The following is a 23282-nucleotide window of genomic DNA, read 5'->3' on the forward strand; positions in this document are numbered from 1 at the left end:
ACAACATTCCTATATTCATCCCAAGTGGCCTGTCCCCCTTTCCACTTTCTGTAGACTTCCTTCTTCTGGTTTTCTTTAGAGAGGAAGACTATCAAACAACCTTAACCATTGCCACAATAATAGAGATTTACTCTTAATGTCTCTTTAAGAAGGATGACAGTCCTGGCTGTATAGCACCACTTAATGTCATTCTAAGGTGCCATTAGTAACTAACCTTCAAAATGTCTTTGCTGAGGCTTGAATCTGTGACACTAAGTGGTGCATGGGGTTTTAGCTGCATAGCTCCTATTAACTTTAATGAAAGTCACATGGCTTTGGAAATACCAGAGTCAGGTGAAGAAGCAAGAAAGAGATATAGTGAAATTTAACAGGAGTTTAGAGGGTAAAAAGAAGTCACTGCTCCAAAGGAAACCCTGATGGTCCTTCCAACAACCATAAGATCATTTTTATGTTGACATTTGCCAAATCAAGTCTGTAGAGATAGGGAAACAAGCCATTTTTGTTAAAGTAACCAATGTAAACGTGTGCACTGACGTAAAGGAATGATTTGACACTAGTAGCTTTCTGAACTTACCAAATTTTCAAAATTTCCCCAAAACCTTCCCCGACAAGGTGTCACGGCCTGCAGATTTCCAGTTAGGGAGTATAAGGAGAAGGACCACCTGCTTCGAAAGCACTTCACTTAGATCAGCAGCTCCCAGCCGGGCGCTTCAGTGGTGGGTTTGGATCAGAACATATGGGAAGGAGGAAGTTGAACAGAACAGTTCACGGCACAAATCTGATCTCTTTTCTCTGTGGCTGTATGTCAAATACATAAAAGAGCATGGTCTCTTTATTGACGTTTTTACAATATTTGTGACTAAACTTGATGCAAAGGGAGTCTGAAGGAGCTTTAGGAAAATTTGAAGGTTGATAGTGATTCATTGATCTAAAAAAAATGTGTGAGCCCCTGCAGAAGAGATTAGAATATAGAGCTTGTATGGCAGTGTGGTGTGATGGTAAAGAAATGCTTTTGCAGGCCTTGGGACAACTGGAGCCCGCTTATTTACTGCCAGATCAGAAAATTCCTACCCCCAGGAAACACATCAGTTTACTGAATATGTTTTTAATGTTCATACGTGTTAATGAAATACAGCATAGCGTGATGGATTGCTTGTGTTTTTAAAGTCGATACAGTCTTGAAAGGTATTTTACCCACAAATAACAGTACAGTCAGGTACTGGATTACACTGGAACAACAGATTAACCCAATAACCCATTTAGCGCCTGTCAGATCCCCTTGTCTGGTGTGAAGACGCTGTAATCCATGGCTATCTTCATCAGGTTTCTTCTGTGTAAATAAATGGTTTGCTGTTTACAAATGCTATAAGCTACTTGCCCTCCAATTTTCAGAGTGTTAGGTGAGCTTGCGGTGAGAATTTTTGCATTTAAGTGTCATTCCCTCTCTCTCCCCAGTACGCAAAGCAGCAACAGATAGAGTCGGCTCCATGTCTAAAGTCTTACAAGTGTCTTCTCTTGTCCTTTGGTGCAGAAATACTGAATGGCGGCGTGTATGTTGGCCAGAACAAATTTCTGTGCTTCGCAGACACCATTCATTGGCAGGATATCGTGCGTAACCCCTGGGCCTCCAACTTCACCTTGGTCCCAGTGAACGGCAGCTCGGGCTGTAAGTACCACTTTTCCTCCTAGCCTTGTCATCAGCACAGCATGAACATGGTATTCCCCTGATCCTCTCTTACAGAGAACGGTATTTGTCAATTCTCACCTTACAATGCATTCTTTTTTTATTTGGTGGGTTGCTTGTAGGGACACTCAGGCTAATCTTAAAAGCACTTTGTCTGTAGAGGGTATTTGTGAGCATCATGCATTTTCTGAATTTTGTCTCCTGTTTTCTCTCTTATGTGTATTCTCTTTTCTGTTCATTGCTAAAGATTGTGCTGGGGAAGGGCGGCCGGTACTGTTTGGGTTGCGGTTGTTCCTGCTGCTTGGGCTGTGCCTTGACTCACAATCTTCTGTCCATGGTATCAGAATTAGCTGCTGCAGTAATTGTTTTACAGGCTCAGGGATATTTTGACTTTAGATGACAAATGAACCTCAAAGAAACAGTTATCCTGTTGTCCTGAATATACTTATCACAAAAGAATTTGTATGTGTGTGAGTGGGATGTCTTCAGTATACCCAATGTTTCTCTGTTCTCGTCATGTTCCCTCTTTTTTAATGCTCCATTTTTCAAACTTGAAGTGTCTGTATGCTTTGATTAATCAGTTTGATCCATTTCTCTAGTTCCCTTCCCTAGGGGTTATTCACCTTGAGTAGTATTTGGATAATTCACACAGCAGTAATGAATGAAGATTTTAGCGAATGGTGGTGGCAGTGATGCGAAGTGTTTAGGTAAAAGATTCCATAAAATAGGCAAGTGCATTCAGAATGAATACCATGCTATTAAACAGTGCCCTCAGGATGTATCAGCATTGAAATTCAGGTTTAGGCTGGGAAGAAGTTTGCATCTGATGGCAGGAACACTGCCACAGTAGGCATATTGCTCTGGAYGCTCTGGATATCAGTTTAACATGTCCGAAGTTATCCCTCAAGGATGTGTAAATGACCTTTTGCCTCTTCAGCTTCTACAGCAGCCAAGAAATAACTTCAGTCCTTCAGCTGTAAGTTAATAATACAGGACAAAAATTAAAACTCTGTGTAAAGACTGTTTGTCCCCATAATTTGTAAGGGACAAACCATTTTTACCCCTGTGCTTCGTGGTATACTAGGTTTTGTATAAGGCTGGCTTGCGTCCATTCGTCTCGCCTGCTACCCTCCGAGAGCGCGGCTCCTTGAGAAGCAGCTTCCGCAGGAGCCTGCCGAGCCCCGCTGCCCTCCGCCTGCCCGCTCTGGAGCTGGGGCTCGACTCCTCCGCCTTCTGCCTGCAAACTCTATGCAGTCACAGTGCAGCCAGCTATGTTGTTTGCATGTTAAAAAAAAAAAAACACTGGTGAGTTATCAGTTCTAAGCAGATAAAACCTTTGAAGATTAGGGGATGCCTGCACCCTTTTATCAATGATGATTTCAACAAGAAAGAGACCTGGTAGTTGTTTTGTTTTGTTCTGTTACTGTTGTTTTTTTTTCCTTAACCTTTGACAGTTCTTCCAGACAAATGCTTCTGCAATACTAAGGCAATAAGCTCTTTCAAAAAAGCAGCCAACATCAATACTATCTTTCTGAGCTAGTGAAGATTTTACTGTTGACTCCGGTGGGATCAGAGCGAGATGAGTGCTGAGTACTTCTGGAATCACGACCTGAAGTTAATGCAAGCGAATGTTGCTTCCTACACCAGGATGAAAGAATATATGTACCTAAGCCCTGTTTTCTTAGGGTTTTTTTTCATTCCTTTTGAAGTGCTTTGAAACATAGGGAAGGAGCATTACAAATTATACTGTTTGTGCTTAGTAGTCCTGGATGCAAGTCTAAACAGTGTTATTTCAGTGATGATTGAAGCTTATGTGATATGGCAGCTTCATTAAGATATCCACCCAAGTTTTACTCTTTTTTTTCCCTATTTGGGATTGAACAGAACCTAGCTGGCCTGTCTTTAACTTCATAAACACAAGTCTTCTTCTCCAAGAAATTGGATTCTATCTCGGTGCTATTTGTGAGTCCTGTGAAATTCTTGATATAATTAGCTAATCCAAACCATTGCTGTCTTCACAACTTACATAGCTAAGGATCTAGACCCTATTATACAGAAAGTCAAGAAATGGCTAAAATGATTTAACAGAGGTGTTGAGGCTTTAGGGAACAGCTGAGAAAAATGACAGTTTCTTCGAACTTGCTGAAATCTTGTTCAACATTCAGGTGCAGGAATCACTGTTTAAAAATACCTAAAATTAAATAGCCTTCTGTGTGTGTGCGTGCATATAATACACACACACACACACACACATATATAACATATATATATGCATATACATACATATATGTGTATATAAAGCCTTCAAAAAAAATCACTCAAAGGAATGAGGGAACCTTATTACTTACGTGTCAAAAGATAGGAGAAAGTGCATGCACTGCACATTTACAAATGTGGTAGTTTAAAAAACAGTTAAGACAATGTATTTGTACTGGTACAGAAAGTATTTGGAGAAATGAACTTTAAGTTATACCCCTTGAATGGAAAACTGTATAGAACATCATTAAATAAGGCATACGCTTGTATATGCTTCTCAAATTTGACTCATGTCACTTTTCATATTCAACTAAGCAATGTGTCTGCTAGCCAGGCGAAGCCTAGCTAATTTTCCACTGTCACAAATGATGCTTAGTGTATCACAAAGTCTTTGGTACTTTTCTACAGAGGTTCCATGGTAGATTGTGAGTCGTGCTTTTCTGGATCCAGGATAAATTTTTGCTATTTATTTTACCTAAATGTATTAAATTGCCTGAAGTCAGGTGCCTCTGTCAAATGCAAATCTTGGCTAAGTCCGTTGGAACTGAGCAAGTGCACGCTACTTGGCATTACTGAGAATAAGCTAAGTGCAAGAGATGTCGAGGAAGACCCTCTGGGACTTTGTGTATCAGATCTTGAAAAGAATGAGAGCTTCTTGCCGCTAATCTTAAAACCTTTGCAGGCGGGGGAGACGGTCAGTCAGAGAGGCTGCGTCAACCTGTGAATGTAAACCAGCAAAATCCTCTGCGTCAAGCTCAACAGAGTCAGTGCTAGTACTAATTTAGGAATGTCCTTGTAAGCATGTGACGATGTAAGGCTGTCATGCCTGGGCAGATGCATCAACCTATGTAGCCTGTTTCACTGCGGCTGGCAGCAGTGGAGGGGTAGCTTATGTCCCAGAAACTGGTAGGGCTATTGCACTGCAACCTTCGCAGTAGCCTTCCCTGGGAGAGACTATTATGGGTACCAGAGGATGCTAATTGGAATGAGGGTTAGAATCAGATCCTTGATACTTTGAGCAGGTCCTAAAACCTAAACCACAGTTAGGTGTTTTGGCATCCGTAGTGTTGTTCCCAGCCTTCTTCAGTAGTGGACGTGAAATTCCCCCTACGGTCTGTGCCTGTCTTAAAGAACAGGAGCCCAAGGAGCAACCCTTCTGCACACTTGCCAGCTCTTTGACAAGGCCGGACTGGGCCCCAGCAGGTAGACATAAATACACTGTCCTACCAGGAGCAACGGTGCATCGCCGTGCATGTTCTTGGAGCTCGGTCGCACTCCTCATTGGCCATCCCCCGTTCAGTAGCCGACCCCCAGGCTGCCCGTGCTGCTCTCTTTCCTGGCCAAGCAGAGCAGCTGACAGTGGTCCTGCTTTGGGGATAATTTCCCTCACAGCCCTCCCTGCAGCTCCAAGGCAGTTGGCAGAGCAGGAAGACAAAAGGGTGGAGTGAAATGAAGATGCTTTGAAATAATATTCAGTCCCCTGCCTCTGTGCTTCTTTCATATCTTGGATCTGTCGGCTCTGTGGTGTTACCCTTCATTTACATCAGTGCTGGAGAGAGCTGAATCTGGCCGGTGAACTTGGGCGGTAATGCTTGTTTGATTCCCTTCTGTGCAGGCTTTCGTTGTTGCATCAATGTTAAGAAGTCAGGTGAAAAAGCTGTAGCGTCTTAAGCACTGTGATAGAAATACTGCAGACACATGAATCTTAAACGCTACTTCTTTTTTTTAGGAAATGCTTTCTACACATTGCTTCGTGTTGTGATCAAATGCATGCAGAAAAACTCATATTAGAGGCCTTTGAATTGTACAATGTTACCGTTAAGATGAATACAGCCGGTGGCTGCCAGCATAAAGCTCGGTGTGACTGCTGAAATGGAATAAACAAATGTTGTATCAGGGACCACACATACTTCAATTCTCAGAGGACAGATATCTCTGTGCCTGGCATTTTGACTTGTACAGTGAAATGATAATAGCATCTGCTGTTTGTAGTGCCTTCCCACACCAGTATCTTGTAGCTGAAGCTTTTTAAATTAATTGTAATTTGAAATTAGCTTTCTCTTTCATTTACCTGAAATCATTGTTTTCAACCTGGGGTCTTTAAGCTGGACACCTAACAGTGGGAATATCAAAAATGCTTTACTTAAGGAGCAAAATTTTCCCATTAGCTTTGTACTACTGAATTCACTTCTGCAACTCTGAAAATCTCTCTTCTCTCCTTGCAGAAATAATCCATGAATTCAAGCAAACATGTCTTTGTCATTCTGTTAGAGCCCTGCTTTGCAAGAGCGTGTTCATCCGTTAGCACATCCAGCTGTTGGATTAAGTCCGTTAGGTTAAGAGGTAGAGGCCTGCCCTTTGGAACTAGAAACCCATGGTGCAGTTCTCAGTGGTGGCGCCAGAAGCAGATAAGGATTAGGCTTCTTGCTTAAAACTGCTCTGGACTGGTGGAACTCCTCCTCTCTCATCAGCTTTAGGAAAGGTTCAGCACTTCTGAAAACTGGGTTGCTTTGATCTGTGTCCTCGGTGTCCTTAATGACCCCCTTGATTTGGTTGTTAGCAGGAACGAGACTAGAACCCCGTCATGCCAAGTGAGCTCTTTGGCAGGTTTTGACAAGGACTGTAGTCTTAAATCAGAATTTTCAACTGAGCTTTGCTTGGAAATTTTGTTTCATAGAACAGCCTGAAGGATTTGAATTATTGAGTTGAGGTCATTGTGCATAGCTAATAGCATAGATTCAAATAAATCAGTAATGCATGTAAAAAATACTGAAACTATATGGATACATATTCATGATGGAGTTGGTAGCTCTTTGGATAATAAAGATTAAAAGATTACTTTTCATTTTCCCATTTAAAAAAACACTGCTTTATAACAAATTATTCAGGAAAAATGCAGAACTGCATGTCAACACATGCCCAGCTTCAACTGAAACCTGTGAAAATTAGGCATGCTCTAAGTATTGTCCTGAATTGGAATTTCTGCTCAGATTCTAAAGTGCATTGAGATTTTTGGAAAATTTTCCCTTGGCTAGAACTGGCTTTTGGATTGAGCCCCTGGTAGCTGTGAAAAAAAGCTGGAATTTTGGCAAGATTTCTTTCAAGCAGAACAGCTTCAGTTACTTGCTATTCATAACTCAGTACTGTTCTGTCACCACTTTATGTCTAATTGCTCCTGATGATAATGTAAAAACACACAGTTTCTGAGCTATGCAGAAGTACTCCTACATTGTTACATGGTGCATAGGAAAGAAAGACTTCGTCTTTAGCCATGTACGTATTCAATAATCTGCGATGTATTAAAGAGAAAGAATTAGCTTTAAAATGTCTTCCCTCTTTTTTACTTACTGTTTCATATTTTAAGGGCAAAAGAAGTCTTGAGACACCATCAGATCCGATTCCCTGTAGGCAAAGGCCCCAAAACGTCATCCGTTTCCTTGCCTTGAGCTTCCTAACCAAAGCCTATCCTCCAAACCGGCTTTGAGTTTCAGGAGCAGACGCAGCCCCCGCTGGGCTCACGGAGAGAGGGGCCACCTGGCCGGGGTCTGGGGCCACAGGCTGGGCGTGTGCGGGGCTCCAGTCCTCTTCGTGCTCTCCTGGTGCTGGTCTGAAGCTTTGCAGAGGTGCAGCCATCCCTCAGAAGCTGGTTACTTCCTTGCTATTAAAGGGCATAATAATAGGTGCCTTTAATTTGCATATAGTTTTTAATTCCAGATGTTGCTGCTTTGTATACCTTCTTCAACTAGCTTAAGGAGCTTTGCAGTACGCAGCATTTTCCCCCTGCAGAAATYGCTTGTCCACAGGAATCAGCTCACCTCCTCTTCTTCTTTCATAAGCAAAACTGAAAAGGGGTCTTACCTCTCTCCCTGGGAGGAATTTCTTTCCAGCTCTGGAATAATTTCAGTTGCTCTTCAGTGTAAAATATCTGTATTCTTCAATGTCCTTTTAGAAGGTGGAAACCAAAACATGCACAGCATTTTATTACTGATTTAACCAATGCCTTATTCAGAAGTAAAAGTTGTATCGCTTGTGTTCCAGGTTCACAGGATTCAGTTGGTAGCCTGTATGCTGTATCCAAAAGTGTACAGCCTTATGTTTGGCTGTATAAAAGAAATCTGGTCCGAGTGGCTCCAGCTTACCAGCTAGCCTGGTTGACTCTGTAATACTGACTGCTCCTCACTTTAATTTACTGATTTTTCTGTCAGTCCCTGACAGTTTTTCTGTCATCTGTATGTTTTATTGCCTGGGATTTTATAACAATTTCCAAACCTTTGGCTGGAGTATTAAAAAGCATCAGCCCTGCAATGATCCCTGAGGAAGCCCACCCCAATTGTATTATAATTGCTCATTTACAGCTACTTCTGGAGAGCCCCCAATTAGCTGGTTCTTAATGTATTTTTCATGTGCTTTATTAACATTGAAATGTAGAGACAAATCTAGTTAAATGTTTACCATTTAGCCAGTGCTTTGCATTTTAATTAAAGGAACAGAAAATAGTCCGGCCAGTGGCGCGGTTGCTTGGGAAGTCAGCTCTCAGTCCTCCTGGCGCAGATAATCCAGGTTGGGGTTGACCTTACTGGCGAGCAGATGTGTTTGRAAGCAGTATAGCTGTATCTGACCTACCCATCCCTGTATGGTAGGTATTCAGCTGATTTGAATGAGTGTTGGCTCCGTATCCTTTCTCCTTCTTTTTCTTTTTTTTTCTTTCTTCTACTCTGTTACGCTCCCTTTGTGAGCTGCTTTTTTTACGTGAACCTGCTGCCCCATTGACCCAGATGGCTGAAAGTTGGCTGGACCATGTTCTGCCTTGAGATTTCCACGTGCTCGCAAAAAGAGTTGAGCTAAAAACAGTGCAGGAAGGTATTACAGTTTTTAAAAGGATCTTCCTTTAAAATATTGCAGGAATGGGGACAATTTGGTAGAAACTTAGTTTAGCAAAAACGTCTCCTTATGCCAGTCTAATTTAAAGCCAAATGCCCTATACTTTTTCTTAATTGGTAGTGGAGAAAACCAGCCATATAGATATACAAACACCCATTTCAGCATACATACTGTATGCTTTTATAGGGTGTCTCTGTGAAATGTGTTAGTGAATATTTGCATGGCATTTTGTATAGGTAAGTGTTAAGCGTTGTTCTTCGCTGGGTATTAACAGTCAGTGTTTGCACTTGATTACAAGGGCTGTCAGTGCAATTGTGCACAGGCGTTTGCTGCAGCTACAGAATGAGGTCTGAAGGGCAGCCAACCCATTGATTTAGTGTTCGGTAGCGGCCTTGTAATTCTTCACAGAGCACAGTAATTCATTTTGTGTACTAGTAGTTGCAATATTTGAAAGGATCATTTTTACACCTAGTGGCTTATCTGGAAATTTATACTTGGGTCAAACCGTCGGGCATTGAGTTCTGAAGGAATTATGTGATACTTATGAAAACTAGGGTACTTGGCTCCTTGCAGTCTCGGGCTAAGGTCCCACCCTTCCACCAGCTCTTGGTTATGTTATGATTATGTTATGATAAAATGCTACACATCTGCACACCAGTGCTGTGAACTGGGCCATCCAGAAGAGACAGTCATGCAGGGCCTGTGCTCGCTCAGTGCCGTTGGGAAGCCGCGCTCGGTAAAGCGGGGAGTCGGGGTCAGAGCAGGGTGGCGGATGGAGCCCCCTTCCCGGGCGTCACAGTAAGCGTCAGGAGAGCTGAATGCAGCTATAACCACGTGGAAATCTTTCCTTTAGATTCCTTGCTGTGCCAGGAGACAATTACATGTAAAATAGATACAGAAATCCAAATCCTGGCCCTCAGGGCCTGGACGCACGTGAGATAGCTGTGTTTGGTCCAGACTTGCTCTCCTGCCAGACCTTTTCTGCTTTTTCAAAGAGCAGGATTTTGCTGTAAAGAGAGCCAGAATAGCAGCAGTACAGTGGTGGCTGCTGGGGAAAGGCAAGGAGGCAAGTGACTAATTCATGCTTCAAGCCAACCTTCAGAATAGCTACCGTATCATTTCTGGTGTGCGTCTGATTTGGAAACTACCTACAGAGAAAATGGCACTCCAGAAAGCATATGCCGAAGACATTTGTTATTGCAGAGTTTGTTAAATTATAACCTTTCACTGAGGTTATTACTTGAAGTTCRATTAACATTTTAAATGCGCCTTTGGAGACCCGAGCGCAGGGCCTCCGCAGACGGGTGGGCTCGGCGCAGAGCACATTTGCTGCGACAGGGTGCCACCGGGGCAAAGCCAGGAGCAGAAGCTGGTCTTTGAGATAAAAAGCAACAAATAACTAAACAATTTTGTGAACGCTCCTTCTCGGTGGAGCGCGCTTCAAGTGCTTGCGACGTTGCATTTTAACAGCAGTTATGGATCTCTCGGTTGGAAAGAACGTTTAAAGCAGAGGTGAATGTAGACAGCCAGCAAATCCCGCAAGCCGTTTTTGTTCAGTATACGTGGAGGTTGCTTTTCCTGCGGTTCAAGCAATTTCTTTACTTACCTAGAACTGAAAGGAAAATATATTAACAAAAGGAATTTATTTTAAAGCATAGTTTTTGCCAAGCTCATGAACCTGAAGATGGAGGAAAAGTAAACGGTGTGAAAGAAGTCTGCTGTACTCCAAGCTTTTAGTACATGAAAGCTAGTGGTGCAGTGAACTTACTTTGCATTAGTATAGCAAGCTGAATTGCTTCAAGTTACCTGGAATTGTTTTCCTCAACTCCAAACATGTGTTTGAATGAAGGGAATCAGTTAAGTTGCCTGATAAATGCCTTTGGCCAGCGTTTTCAGAAGGGATTTTTGAATTGGTGAATGCCCTTGAAACAGATTTGGAAAGAAGGTGGATGTGGCGTTCAATGGAGATACCGTGCCTGTAACAACCGAGCACCCTGAATAAAAAGTAAATAATGAGCACAAGAATACCTGGCCAATGTGAAGAAACAGTGCTGCGAGGGACAGGACTGCTTAGAGCTGCAACAGGCTGCCCCAGCCTAACGCAGGGAACCGCCACGAGAAGCGCTGCAGAGCCCGGGATCTGCAGGAGCCATGGACACGGAGAGGACGGCCTGCCTTAAAAGCTTCTGCAGGATCTGCGACCCAGGCATCCCTTTGTGGTGGAAAATGTTTTTTCAAAGCAAACCCCCACCCCACCACCCCCGAAGTTATGAGCTGTTTTGCTGGGTTGCTTTCTTCCGTCTAATAGYGGCTATGGTGAGAAAGTCACCCGTAAAGCGGCACGGTTCATCCCGCTGTTTACAAACATGTTGCAGCACGGTCCCTACTCCTAGGCGACAGGATTTAAGCAGCGCTCCCCGTAGTAGCGTGTGGCAACTGTTGGTAAATGCTTATCTTTTAACAGCAACCTGTGTGTGTTTAACGTCGTATTGTATACCACCTGTTTATCAGCAGATCGGCGTTTAAACAGTGTAGCACACAAGGGAGAGACTTCCAGTTTAAATGAAAGCGTCCCTTCCCAGTGTAAGCAGCTGGCTTCATCGCAGACACCAGTGTTTCTTGAAAATAGGAAATAAACCCCAAATACTCTGAATAGTTAAAATAGTCTAATTGAATGGTAATTGGCAGATTCGTAGTGAGTGGGTGGGTGGGTGGAATTGGTCTTTCACTGCAAGCCTCAGCTAGCTGCCTTTGAAGAGCTGCTAGGGGAAAGGGGAAGAAAAGAAAGACTAAAATCAGCTGCCTAATTGCATCTGCTGGTTCTGGAGGCTGGCGCATGCCTCCTCCCTTTTGGAAGTTGCCTGTTGTTAGCTCTGCGAGACGCTCCTCCCGGCTGCCTCTCCCCTGCTCGGGCTCCGTTGCATTTGCTTCTGCTGCCCCGGGAATGAGGGCAGGTTTCTCGCTCGGTGGCAGTGGCAGGGTGCAATGCCAGGGCCAGCCAGCTGGCCTTGCGACGCCTTCTCCTCACTGTTGTGTTGCTTGCAGAAAAAACACAAACACCCCAAGCCTTTATTCCTGTCTTGTCTGTATTTCTTAAGGATTTTGTCACACGTGCCTGATTTAGCAGAAATTCTCCGAATTGTCCCCAGACTTCCTGCGCTGCTTTAGTGGACAGGCTGGCTAAAGAGCCGGGGCCACTGCTCTGCTCGAGACTGGAGCCATTTCGGGAGCTTCTCTTTGGCCCCCTCACACCTCTGACGGGCAGGCAGGTGCCTTGGACATGCGTGAAGCTGGCGGACCTGAAGGGAGGTTTGCATCTGCTGAGCAACGGGGGCTAAAAAGCAGCAAAGCAGAAAGAGGAGTGTTGGGGTGGCTTCGTATGCTGTATGCTCCTGGCGACCCCTCGCACTGTCCCCGTCTGTAGGAGGACATGTCCACGTTCATGTCTCGTTGGGGCAGTATTCAAAGAAACTTTCATGTGTCAAAATCTCCCTTCTGGTCCTCACTTAGGAGCTGGTAATTTACTTTGAAAATCCCATAAAAGCCTTCAGTAGTGAAGTGTTTCTGCAGAGGTGCAATATTTGGAATACTTGCAGAATAAGATATTCAGTTCAGGGTTTTCAAGTTGTTTTGTACAAATAGCTACATATGAAAACGTTCCTGCATACTGAATTGCTTGTGTTACAGCCACGTGATAGTTGCAGAACGTCCACAGGAGCACCTCTGCTCACTGAGAGCGGAAAATTATCCACGAAATTGCAGTCTGACATTTGTTTGCATGATTATTTTCACTGAATATTTGTGCATAGCAAACAGTGAATCTAAATATCAGCGTACACACCCAAGCATTGTTTTCAAACAGAGAAAGGGCTTCTGTTGTGCAGTAATGGTTCTGTAATAATCACTTCTGTTTAGAATAGCCAGAGATACATTTTGAATAAGCAATTACAGTTAAATAAGCATGTTATGATACATATCCAAAGTTTGTCTAAAACTGAACTACAAATTTCATGGGAATTGGGAGTGGCTTTCTAAAATTTCCATCTAATTGAGTCAAAAGTTTATTAAAACTTTAACACATCTAACTGCACCCAGCCAGGCTCTAGGAATATTAAATGGCATCAAGAAAAAGTAAAATGATTTTTAAGAGCCACTTCAATTCCAGTTTCTCATTTCCTTTCTCTGAGGTTATTACTTTGTTTAAAAAATGAAAACTGTATGCCCCTCTCTTCTAACTTTATTACTGCTTTGGCAGCATTACAGGAACATTATCACAGGACATTATTTTGACTTATGTGGTATTGACTTAGTTGATCTGTTTGAGGGGTGGAGGAGTTGGTATTAAACAAGCACAGGAACACCCCCAGCCTTGGCATTTACTTTTCAATGCGTCTTTGAGCTTACTGAGCACCTCCCATGAAAATCTTTGCTAACCGTGCGGGGATTTCTCTCCCAGTGTTACACATTGTGTCAAAGAAAGGAACTTGTTCAATTCTCAGCCAAGATTGTGCATTAGGCTGCGAGTCTGCTGCTGCACCTGAAGAAAGATCTCTGGCTTACTATTTATTACAGACACTGATATGGGTACAAGCAAAAATCCTTAATGTGCACCTCAGCTTTGCTCCCTATAATAGTGTAAGAGTGTAATGATGGCCTCCATCAGAAGGAGTCTTTGCTGCTTTGCTTGTTTGTGCTTTCTAATTTCATGTGTTGTCATACCACAAACCAAACACCTGGGCTTACAGCTAACGGGCAGGATCCCAGTGCAGGGAAGGATGTGGCTGTCACCAAGTTAAGCACTGCAATGGCAGCTCCTTAGGTATGAAACTCAGGCACCTCAGTACCCCATGCTGAGGAGGAAGCCCCTTAAAATTGGAGTCACCAAGAGCAATCCAGTGGGAAACACGGAAATGAATATAAAGGCCTGGAAACTGTTGACTTTTGTGGTCTCTGTCCGCTGGGAACCTACAGTCTATGATGCCTGCCTGCTGCTTTCCCCTTGCAGAGCAGGGTTCCTCTCTCTCTGAGTTTTCCTCAACAGGGAAAGGCTTTTCCCCCTTTTATGAAATACATCAGTAACTCGAGGAGTTCCCCAGGAAGTGGGAGAGCAGGGTTCAGTTTTCTCCTTTGCCTGAGGCCATTCAAATCCCTATCCCCTCTCTCCCACCTCCCATTGGAAGCTGCTTCTCTGCCAGGCTAAGGTTGGTCTGAGTTAGGGGCTTTTCTACTCCTTCTCTTGAAATTCTGAGTTTCAAGTAATCACCAGATAAGACACAGAAATAGACCTGGAGATATGGACTGATTTTCAGGTGTGCCCCTTTCCCAGTTATCACCCCACTAGGCGATGGGGTAAGAACCCAGGCGCGGTGGTGTACTGGGTCCAGCTCTCTTGCTTAAGGGCCCTGCTTCGTTGGGGGAGGGATGGGTGGAGGATCTACGCGCTCTCCCTCCCGGAGAACGGCCTGTGGCTTGGTCGTTGGCTTGCTGTCCTGGGGGGTGAGGGGCTTCATCACACTAAGCAAAGGAGAAACCAGGATGCATCTCCCCCACGTCCTTGCTAGCAACTCTTTCCCAGCAGTGGTGCTGCTGCTGCTGGTGTGCAGGAGGAAAACTTGCAGGCAGCTGGGGAAAGCCCGTGCGAACTCGGTGCTTCGGTCCCTTGGGATGCAGCAAGGCAGCGTTACAACTTGAAATTCAAGCACCTTGTTTTTTAAGTTTTGTTTCTGACCTGGCTCCATTTGACAGTTCCAGAGTAGCTTTACTTGCACACCCTGCCGGCCCCTCTATGCTAGTCTTGAGGGGATGTGTGCAGTTATCGATGGCTTACTGGAAGGGAATATATTTTTTAACAGTAATGATTACAAAGAAAGATTCCCGAGGGCTTGTTGTTCTTGATGAGTCTGCCAAGCGGCAGGTATAGCTTGACCTATCTTTTTAGCCTTCTGGCTGTGTCTCCCAATTTGCTTGGGATCCCTATGTGTGTGCTGAGAAACGCCTCTGATGCTGATTGGAACCAATTCTCCACCACAGTGGGGGGGGGAATTCACTTGCATTGCTCTGTGCTAACAGCTAAAAGCAGTGATAATTAATAGCTCTTAATTGCTTAATCAGTGTAAAGTTTTAGACTATGTCATATGTGAAGGTTTTTATTTTGGGTGGATGACTAAACCACCAATTAATGCATCGAGTCATACAGCCTAACCAGTGCTGTCTGCTTCAGGCAGAGAAAAATAACTAGTGTCTTCATTTCCCCCCTCAGGTCCCTTTCTTGAGTCGTTGCTGTGGCCTGAAGACATTTTTCTGTAGCAGCTGAATAGTAACGTCACAGTGAGCTTCCTATCAGTCCACAGCTGTCAATGATAAATATGAATTCACTGGCCTGAGCCTGTTCAGTGCTGCCGACATGCTCTCCTTGACTTTCCATTTATTCCTTTACCTCTGGTGGCCAATCTTTCTCCAAATCAAAGCTGTCTGCCACCAGCGTATCTAGCGATGCTCTGTAATTTCAGAGCTCTCAACAGATTGCCAGCCCCGGTGTGCACGCCAGGGTTGTCGCCATCACGCATTACTCATGAAAATGCATCACCTCTTGGTAACAGTTTTTCTGTTTTCTTCAGTGCTGGTTCGATTTTATCTCTACTCCCTCCCCGCTGCCTTTGCTTCTCGCTCTCCCCCTATCTCTCGCTTTGCCTGTCTTTCAGCGGGTATCTCTTGGATTGTTTTCATTTCACACACGCGTTTCCCATGCTGGTTTCTTTTCAGCTGCCTGTGTCTGAGTCCCTCTCCATTTGCGTGCGTCTCTCTCTCCTTATCTATAGCGGAAGATGAGTGGATAGAGGTGCTGAATGGGGTTGAACGGCAGACTTGGCAGTCCCTAGCGGAAATGATGGTTAGAGGGAATTTGCTGTCACCATCATGGGGCCCAAGTGGGCCGAGCAGTCGCAAGGACCCATTGCTGAGGAGGAAGGTGCCCTCGGAGAAACCACACCAGGAAAGGGACCTCTTTGCCAGGCAGAAGGAGGTTTTGCCGATACCCACATCTGGCATTTAGGGCATCTGGGGTGAGCTCTGGAAAACTTCCCACTTATGGGCAGTGGTGGTGTCCACAAAAGGTGCTGAACTTTTCCACAGGCTGGATATTCACCGTGATCCCTATAGTTTTCACTATTAAGGGATCCCTTTAATGTTTAGGCAGGTACGTCAATTAGGTGTGAAGACTTTGGGGTAGAAGCAATAATAGTAGGTGGAAGGGTCAGTTGAAGTGCTGCCATCTACCATAATAAAAAAAAAAAAAGCACACACACAAAGGCTTGAATTTTCTGGGGCTAATCCCATGCTGGAAAACTATTTGGTGACATACCCTGAGGTGGACTCACCTGAAATCAGTAAAAGCAGTGCAGTTTTACAGCAGTAGAGCATCTGGCCCTTAGATTTCTATAGCCAATAATGCTTTTACTGAGAGGGAGAGAAGATGAGTCCTAGGTATTTCTGTAAGAGTTCATCTTCTTTTACGAAAAGTTTTACTTTCTCTTGAGAGGTGTGTCGTGTCCCTTCTGCCGTAAAGAAAGGCAATCCTGAAAAGTGTGAGCCTCTCTGTTAGGTAATTAACTTTCAAATCAGTAGAAGAGATCTGAAGACTAGCACAGGGCTGGTAGAAAATGCAAAATGATTTTTACTTAACAAAGGAGTGTGAATGAATAAATGTGTGACAGTAGGAATTGTCAGACAAGGACAGGGAAAGCATTACAGCCTGATAAAGGCAGAACAATTCATCACAACAATAGTATCTTTAACTCCTATTAATGCTCTGCTGTGGTGTTTGAATTATATTTTGATTTTGCTATCAAATGTATCTTTCATACATAAAACTAAGGAATTTTAGCTGCTTAGAAAAACAACCCGCAACCCTATTTAAACCTTATGCCATGTCTAAACAATGGAAGAAGAGAGAGTAGGACTCTTCTTGCAGAGTATACCTGAAATTTAATATCGATTTATATCTAGAAACACCTATATGGCATCTCCAGCATTTTTACAGGAGTTAATTTTTAGGTTAAGGATGAGTTTATAAGTAGCTTATGGAAGTTAATGAATGATTTATAGATATTTTGATAGTTAATTATTTTAGACTGTTAGACAAGTAAAGAAGCTGCTTATAACCATGGCTTGTAACCATCAAAGCCCCTTCCTCCTGCTGTGTTTATTCACATTTCAGTATCAGTATGTTACAGACATGCGAACGTTTATTAATGATTTATTAACCTGCTAGAAACCACCTAAAATGCAAATTTTGCGCAAAGTGAGACTATTTCTTCTCTTCCTTCTGCTTTCCTTCTCCTGCTGGCAGTGGCCTCCTCAAGGCAGCGGGGCTTGCTGGTGGGGAAGAGGCAGCATTCGTCTCCGCACTACACTGAGCTTAGAGCTAGGAGAAAGACTTCATTTTTCTTGCCTTGTCAGTAACTTAATCTTTCATGGTTTTACTGGTCTTCCTGAAATAATACAGTCAGTCTGGAGCCAAAGGAAAGCTCTTCTCAATTCTCAGCATAGCACAAGGATGCAGTAACCTTGGTCATCCCCAACCTAGCAAGCAAGTGTTTTCTGTTGGGGACATTTGCCGGCTGGGAGAGCAGAGGCACCTCCCGGGGATAAAGCGATATACTGGGTGTTATGACAGTGATACCATGCGCTGGACTCCACGATGAAGACATGTTGCATTAGTATCAGCCGAGGAGTCCAGCCATCAGTTTTCTGCACAGAATTTGCCAAAGCAAAATTAATTCACGTGTTCTAACAGGAATCTGCTCTTCCTAAGTTTAGATTTCATAACAAACCCTGTAGAAACTGTGTAAGCCTCCTTTTACCTGCCTCCCTCTTCCTCTGCATTCTAATGAGTGAAATGTCGTCAGGTGTGCAAAGCAGTGCTAGTGTTCAGGAGCAGAAAGGCAGCCTGGCATCGCATCCGTAGAGGGGCAGCCGACTCTTCCAGCCTCTTCCTTTTCATATGTCACTTAGGGAAGAAAATTTTCCTTTTTTCTTGTGTGCCTTCGCTAATGAACAAGAATGTAGCAAATGGGCAAGGTAGCACTAATAAGGTATTGTCTTTCAGAAATTTTTCTTTGGCCAAATTCCAGCAACTTGTTTCAGCACTATTTGATTATAAGAACATAATATGATGAATTGTTACAGGTGGAATTTTTCTTCTTTTGGAAAGTTTGTGCTTTTTTTAACTAGTGCTAAGTATTCTTAGGTCTTACTGATTGCCCCCAGGACTTTAGGGCACTCAACATCTTTTGAGCTCAAGGACTAGTGGAAGAAATCATAGGAAGGAATTCTATTATTTTATTCACTTTGTTGCATTAAAACAAAAAGGAGAACACTTTTACAGTTTCATGGTTTGACATTTCTGTATTAGTTATTTCTTTTAGAACTTGCTTCTATGTGTTGGAGGGTTTTGGTGTATTTTAGAGACACAAAGAATAAAATGGAATAATCTATTTTATGCAAAGATTTGTTTAATAAATTTTCACTCAGATCTGTGTTTGACTCACTGCGATCTAAAAATCACATCTTTCACCAACCTATTTGCGATGCCTGTTGTAGCATATAACTTGGAAACGTACCAGGAGAAATATATAGGGAAAGATCTGTGAGAAGCAGTACAATTATTTTAAGGACCTCGTCATTCTTGGGGCCCAATGGATTTATTATCTCTTAAGCCTGACATTTAGATCTAATCCAGAGAACAGTTCCTCACATGAATGGTCCTTATGCTCCTGGCTCCTTACCTTAACTTCTGTGGGACTGCTTTTGTGTTAGAGTTACAGAGCTGAACTTTAATGTGTAGCAATCTGTCCTTATTACAGTGGGGAAAAAAGCAGGTGAAATACTGAGTTATGTGAGGGTGGAATCTGGACCAGTTCATACTGAGAGCAAAGTTATTTTTCTTTTTAAACAAACAAACCAGTATAGACACACTGTTTGGAGGAGGTTTGTCTTTTGCTTTTAATTCTCAGTATATCTGACCTTCAAAAAGACTTGTAATAATGTAATTCACAGGTGTGCTGCCTACAAGCTCAGCTCCTTGTTTTGTCTGTGCAGCTGAGAAGAGGGAAAACAATGAAGCAGACACTCCGAGTTCCCAGTGAGAAAAAAGAAAACTGGCAGTCTTTCCCTGCTATATTGTTAAATATCTCTATTTAAATGCAAATGATCATCTGACACTGCCAAACAAAGTCATGTACCAGGAAGCAGGCGTGCGAGTTAAAATTCTTTAAAAATGACTTTTGAAGATGCTGGATCACTTTTATTTCCAGCATGAGTAGAGCTGGCTGAGTACGTCTTTGGTTCTATACTGAGGATCAGCTCACCTAGGATTTTCGAATACAGAGATTTTTATTTTAAGTGTAGCTTTTGCAGAAGTGTAGGAGGCCTCTCTAGTTAGAGGTCACTTGGAGGGATGCTTGAAGTTTCTTCCTCTGTGTCACCTTCCTATACAAATTGCAGTGGAAAGGCCAGTACCTACAGCGTGTTTCAGAGGGGGTAGAACTCGGGACAGAAACAGAAGAAACAGCCAAACGGATACCGCATTCTGCTTCAGGAGTACGTGGTTAACCAGTGATCTCTGCAATGCTTTATACTGTATCCAGCTGCAAGACTTCTCCTAGCTGTCTCCCTAACCTCCAGAGCCCCTGAGCTAACTGGGCTCTGAGATTTGACTGTAAGCAAGAACAGGGCACGAACGGGAGTCTTGCAGGCGGAGGAGGTGCTGCTGCCCGCGGGTTCGGCCTCCTCCCTCGCTTTCCCCCTTGCTCAGAGCCCGGCAGCCGCGCTCCAGCTCAGGCAATGAGCAACCTAAGGCAGGGGTGGAGAGGTTATTTGAACATGCAGCCGGGGCCCTGCTCCTTCCTGCCCGCTCTGCTGGTCAGGGATAGCCGATTTATAAAACCCACTTCGTGGGAGTGATTTTTATCCAGTCGGGCTAGCACCACAACCAGCAAACAAACTGTATCTTACCAAGGGGCTCTTTGGTGAAAATTCTTCCTCATTTTTGCTGTTTCCCTCACCTTCTTTTTAAATTTCCATTCTTATAAAATCAATTTTGATGTATTAGCTTTCTGCACAGGGCTACAGTAGCCTCTTAATAGTAATAATAATCATTATTACTGATTAAAGTTGCATTATTCGTGCCAGATGGAGTCCCCTCCCTGTCTGCCAGAATGAGCTTGCATTATGTAGTTATAATGCATTTATGATCTAAATAAACAGATGGCAGAATGTGACAGCAAATTACGGGCTGGTGATGTCAGCAGCAACGCTTCCCAAGTATAATTGCTTTAAATGAGCACGAATGCAGCAAGGAGCCGATAGTTTTAACAAGGTAGCTGGCACACAGTGTGTAATTACTACACACATAATCAATAGTGCCATCAATGCTGCGCAAGTATCAGAGTGAAGAACGCTGGTTCTGAAAAAGTAGCGACGTAAATCCAACTTTACACAATAATAACATTGGTTTTGCTCAAATCTTTAACATATCGTAGTCATAAGTACATTGGAAGCAGAGGAGCAGTGTTTTCTTTGGGGGTGATCCAGCCTTAGCTGAGAGACTGTTTTGCATTTTAACCAGCAGCGCATCCAAAGTCAGAGCGTGCGGAAAGTATGCGATTCAGTGCAGAGTGGAATGGGGCAGTATTAGCAGCAACGGCTATTGCTGCGGGATTGAAGGGTTCCTGACGACTTCAGCAAGCTTTTGGATCAGGTTCGAAGTGGAAGATTAATAGATTAATAATAATAGATTAATAGATTCTCAGTAGTGTTCAGTGATGAATACAAGTTTAATCAAACATGAGGCTAGGGTACCGTGGTAAAAAGAGCAGAGATCAAGACGGCTCACAGTCTTCACCAGTGCTTCTGGCAGGTTTCTCTGTTAATCCCCTGAGGTGTGATTCAGGGTAAAGGACTTGGTGGCTGCACCTCAGGCACCACGACACCTGTGCTTGAGCTGCGGGACGCAGGTGCGGTGAGGTGGGCTTTCTGGGCAGCCGCTGGGGGATTTGGGCACTTCAGGAGGGTGAAGCACTAAGAAAAGGAGCGCGCCGGAGCTCTGGCCTGAGTCTGGATGGGAGCTGCAGAATGAGGCGTCTGTTCGCTCACCAGCAGGACTGGTGTGGGAGTGTCCAAGTGTTTTCCCAAATACTGTAAGATGCAGCCAGAGGAGAATGTGCCAGGACCAGTCCCACCTGTTTTCCCTTTCCTTGCTCAGTGCTTAGCATTTAGCCATGAAATGGAAGGTGTGAATTCAGCTCTCTCCTCTGTCCCAGATGGTCTCAGTCCCTAATTACGAGGTAGGTTATAAAGGCATGCCCTATTGCTAATGCTTCCTCCTCCTCCGTCTGCAGTTTATGAGGAAAGCACCCTCGGTTCCTTTTCTGTTGAGGGACTAACCCTGTCGGCACACGTGCGGGCTTTGTTGAGCATCACCTCCAACGTCCTGTTCCTTCACTGGCTCTGAAGCAGGTGCTGCAAGTGGCCCCGCTTTGGCCATAGCAGCCAGGGGAGCATCATGAAACACAACTGCAGGCAACTAGAGAACTTGCAGTCAGAAGAGGAAGGGTCTTGCGAGTTTAAATGCTGCTGGAGTTACATGGCTGCACAGAGATTTCCATTATCGTGGTCTGGACTACATACCTGAAGGCTGTGAAAGCTTTTGGGGGAGGGGGGTGGTTTTTAATTGCTTTTATTCAAAGGCACCGAGTTTATTGCCATGTTGTTCAGATGAAACTGCGTATTCTCTCCAGCACAGGCATCCCTTTTCCTATGGAGGAATGAGAGTGTCTTATGTAGGATGTACAGAGTAACCGTTATATTAATAGCACTGGAAAAGGAGATTGTTCCTCAGTCCTTCCAAGTTAGTCATCTTTTCTGGTTTTAAAATGTTCCAGTCATTGTACGTAGCAGAGAGGGATTTTGGCTATAAAGCGCTAAGATAATGAGCGTTAAAGTGAATAAAAACCTTAATTTCATATATGTTTGACACCAATTCTGGCTAGTTTTCTGGTCTTTTTATAGGCACTGTTTCAACCTGGGCAATGCATAAAAAGCCTCCTAAGACAGAGATGGCTTCTTCCCTTGAGCAGTCTCTGGAGGCTGAAGAATGAAAGGAAAGCAAATTTCTAATCTCTCTGTCTTTCTTTCTGTCCTGAAGGTGGCCGATGCCACAAGTCCTGCACTGGACGATGCTGGGGCCCCACAGAGAATCACTGCCAGACCTGTGAGTATGCAAGACTGAGAATTAAGGAACTTGAAAATGGTGTTAAAGGGATCCTACATTCTTTAACTGAAAAGGAACACTATAAATTCTACCTTTAGCATGATTTAAGAAATATTTTAAGGTTTTTCCCATATGCTTTTACCCCCAAATTTTTTTCCCCATGTGAATTTAGGTTTTACTTTCCTCCCTTGTGCTCTGAAAAATCTTAAGCTAACTTGAATTTTATTTTCACTTCTTGGTGGCAACATAGAGCACAACTCCTGAGATTATTAATGGTTATTTTGGAATACACTGAGACGAATCCTACAGGAATACAAAAACTACAAGGCAGATCCTGAGATCTTTTAAGGATGGCCTGATACTGCAAAGTTCCTAGTGCCGAAATATTCTGTTAATTTCAGTGGGAACTTGGGAGTAATAGTTGTCTTGCAGAATTGTTCTCCTTGTAATAACTTCAGAAAGTATTTGAGCTCTACTGAAAGACAGAATAATGGATTTTTCTAAAGGAAGTAGTAAGTGAAGGGTTGTTCACAATGTCTGTCTGTCCTCTTGAATTTAGAGAGCATTAAAGTGAATAAAAAGGGAGAACTATACCAAGAGAGTTTCTTCTTTATGTACTTTCAGCCCATCCAGACAGGCACTAAGGAGCTAGAAGTGCAGTTGCAGTATTAGCAAATATAAAAGAGGAGAAAGTTTAGAGCTGTCTTTTCCTGCAAGATTCTTTTTCCTCCCACAGGCATAGAGGTATCCTTTCCGTTTCCTTTCTTTGTCATTTAGCGTGGTGGAAATTGTTTGGGTTTACTGGAGTCACTCTTCCTAGGAAATCAAATGGTTGCTGGTATCTCGCTGTTCTGGCTTGTGCTTGTTGCCTTGGCTGAGCAGTTGTAGATATGAGTGGGACTTCTGACGAATCGACCGCTATCAAGCCAGTGCACCAACTAACTCTCTGAACTGAGGATAACCCAGTGTCATCTTTTTTGTTGAAAATATTAGAAATAGTGCAACTATACCTGGTTTGGGTTTTTTTTGTTTGTTTTAGGAGGGTGTTTTTTGTTTTTTGGCTGCTTGGGGCATGAGATAACAGGAAATTAGAAGTGGCAAATACTTTGACATGAATGTTGTGCAAGCCCTGGCAGGGATTCGAAGCTGAGCTCCTGTCCATGGTGGCGTGAGGGGCACAGACGGCTGAGC

The 23282-nt window shown here is 43.6% G+C and overlaps 1 protein-coding gene across 1 annotated transcript in view; it reads left to right on the forward strand.

Moving 5' to 3' along the window:
* ERBB4 (erb-b2 receptor tyrosine kinase 4) overlaps positions 1-23282 on the forward strand; it is a 380218-nt gene that overhangs the window by 165304 nt on the left and 191632 nt on the right. Inside the window, exons 3-4 of the mRNA XM_026088236.1 lie at positions 1532-1666; positions 22026-22091. Of these exons, the coding sequence (XP_025944021.1) occupies positions 1532-1666; positions 22026-22091 (201 nt within the window). The remainder of the gene's footprint in view (positions 1-1531; positions 1667-22025; positions 22092-23282) is intronic.

The sequence above is a fragment of the Apteryx rowi genome, unplaced genomic scaffold (assembly GCF_003343035.1).
Source record: "Apteryx rowi isolate R43461 unplaced genomic scaffold, aptRow1 scaffold_12, whole genome shotgun sequence".
NCBI lineage: Eukaryota > Metazoa > Chordata > Aves > Apterygiformes > Apterygidae > Apteryx > Apteryx rowi.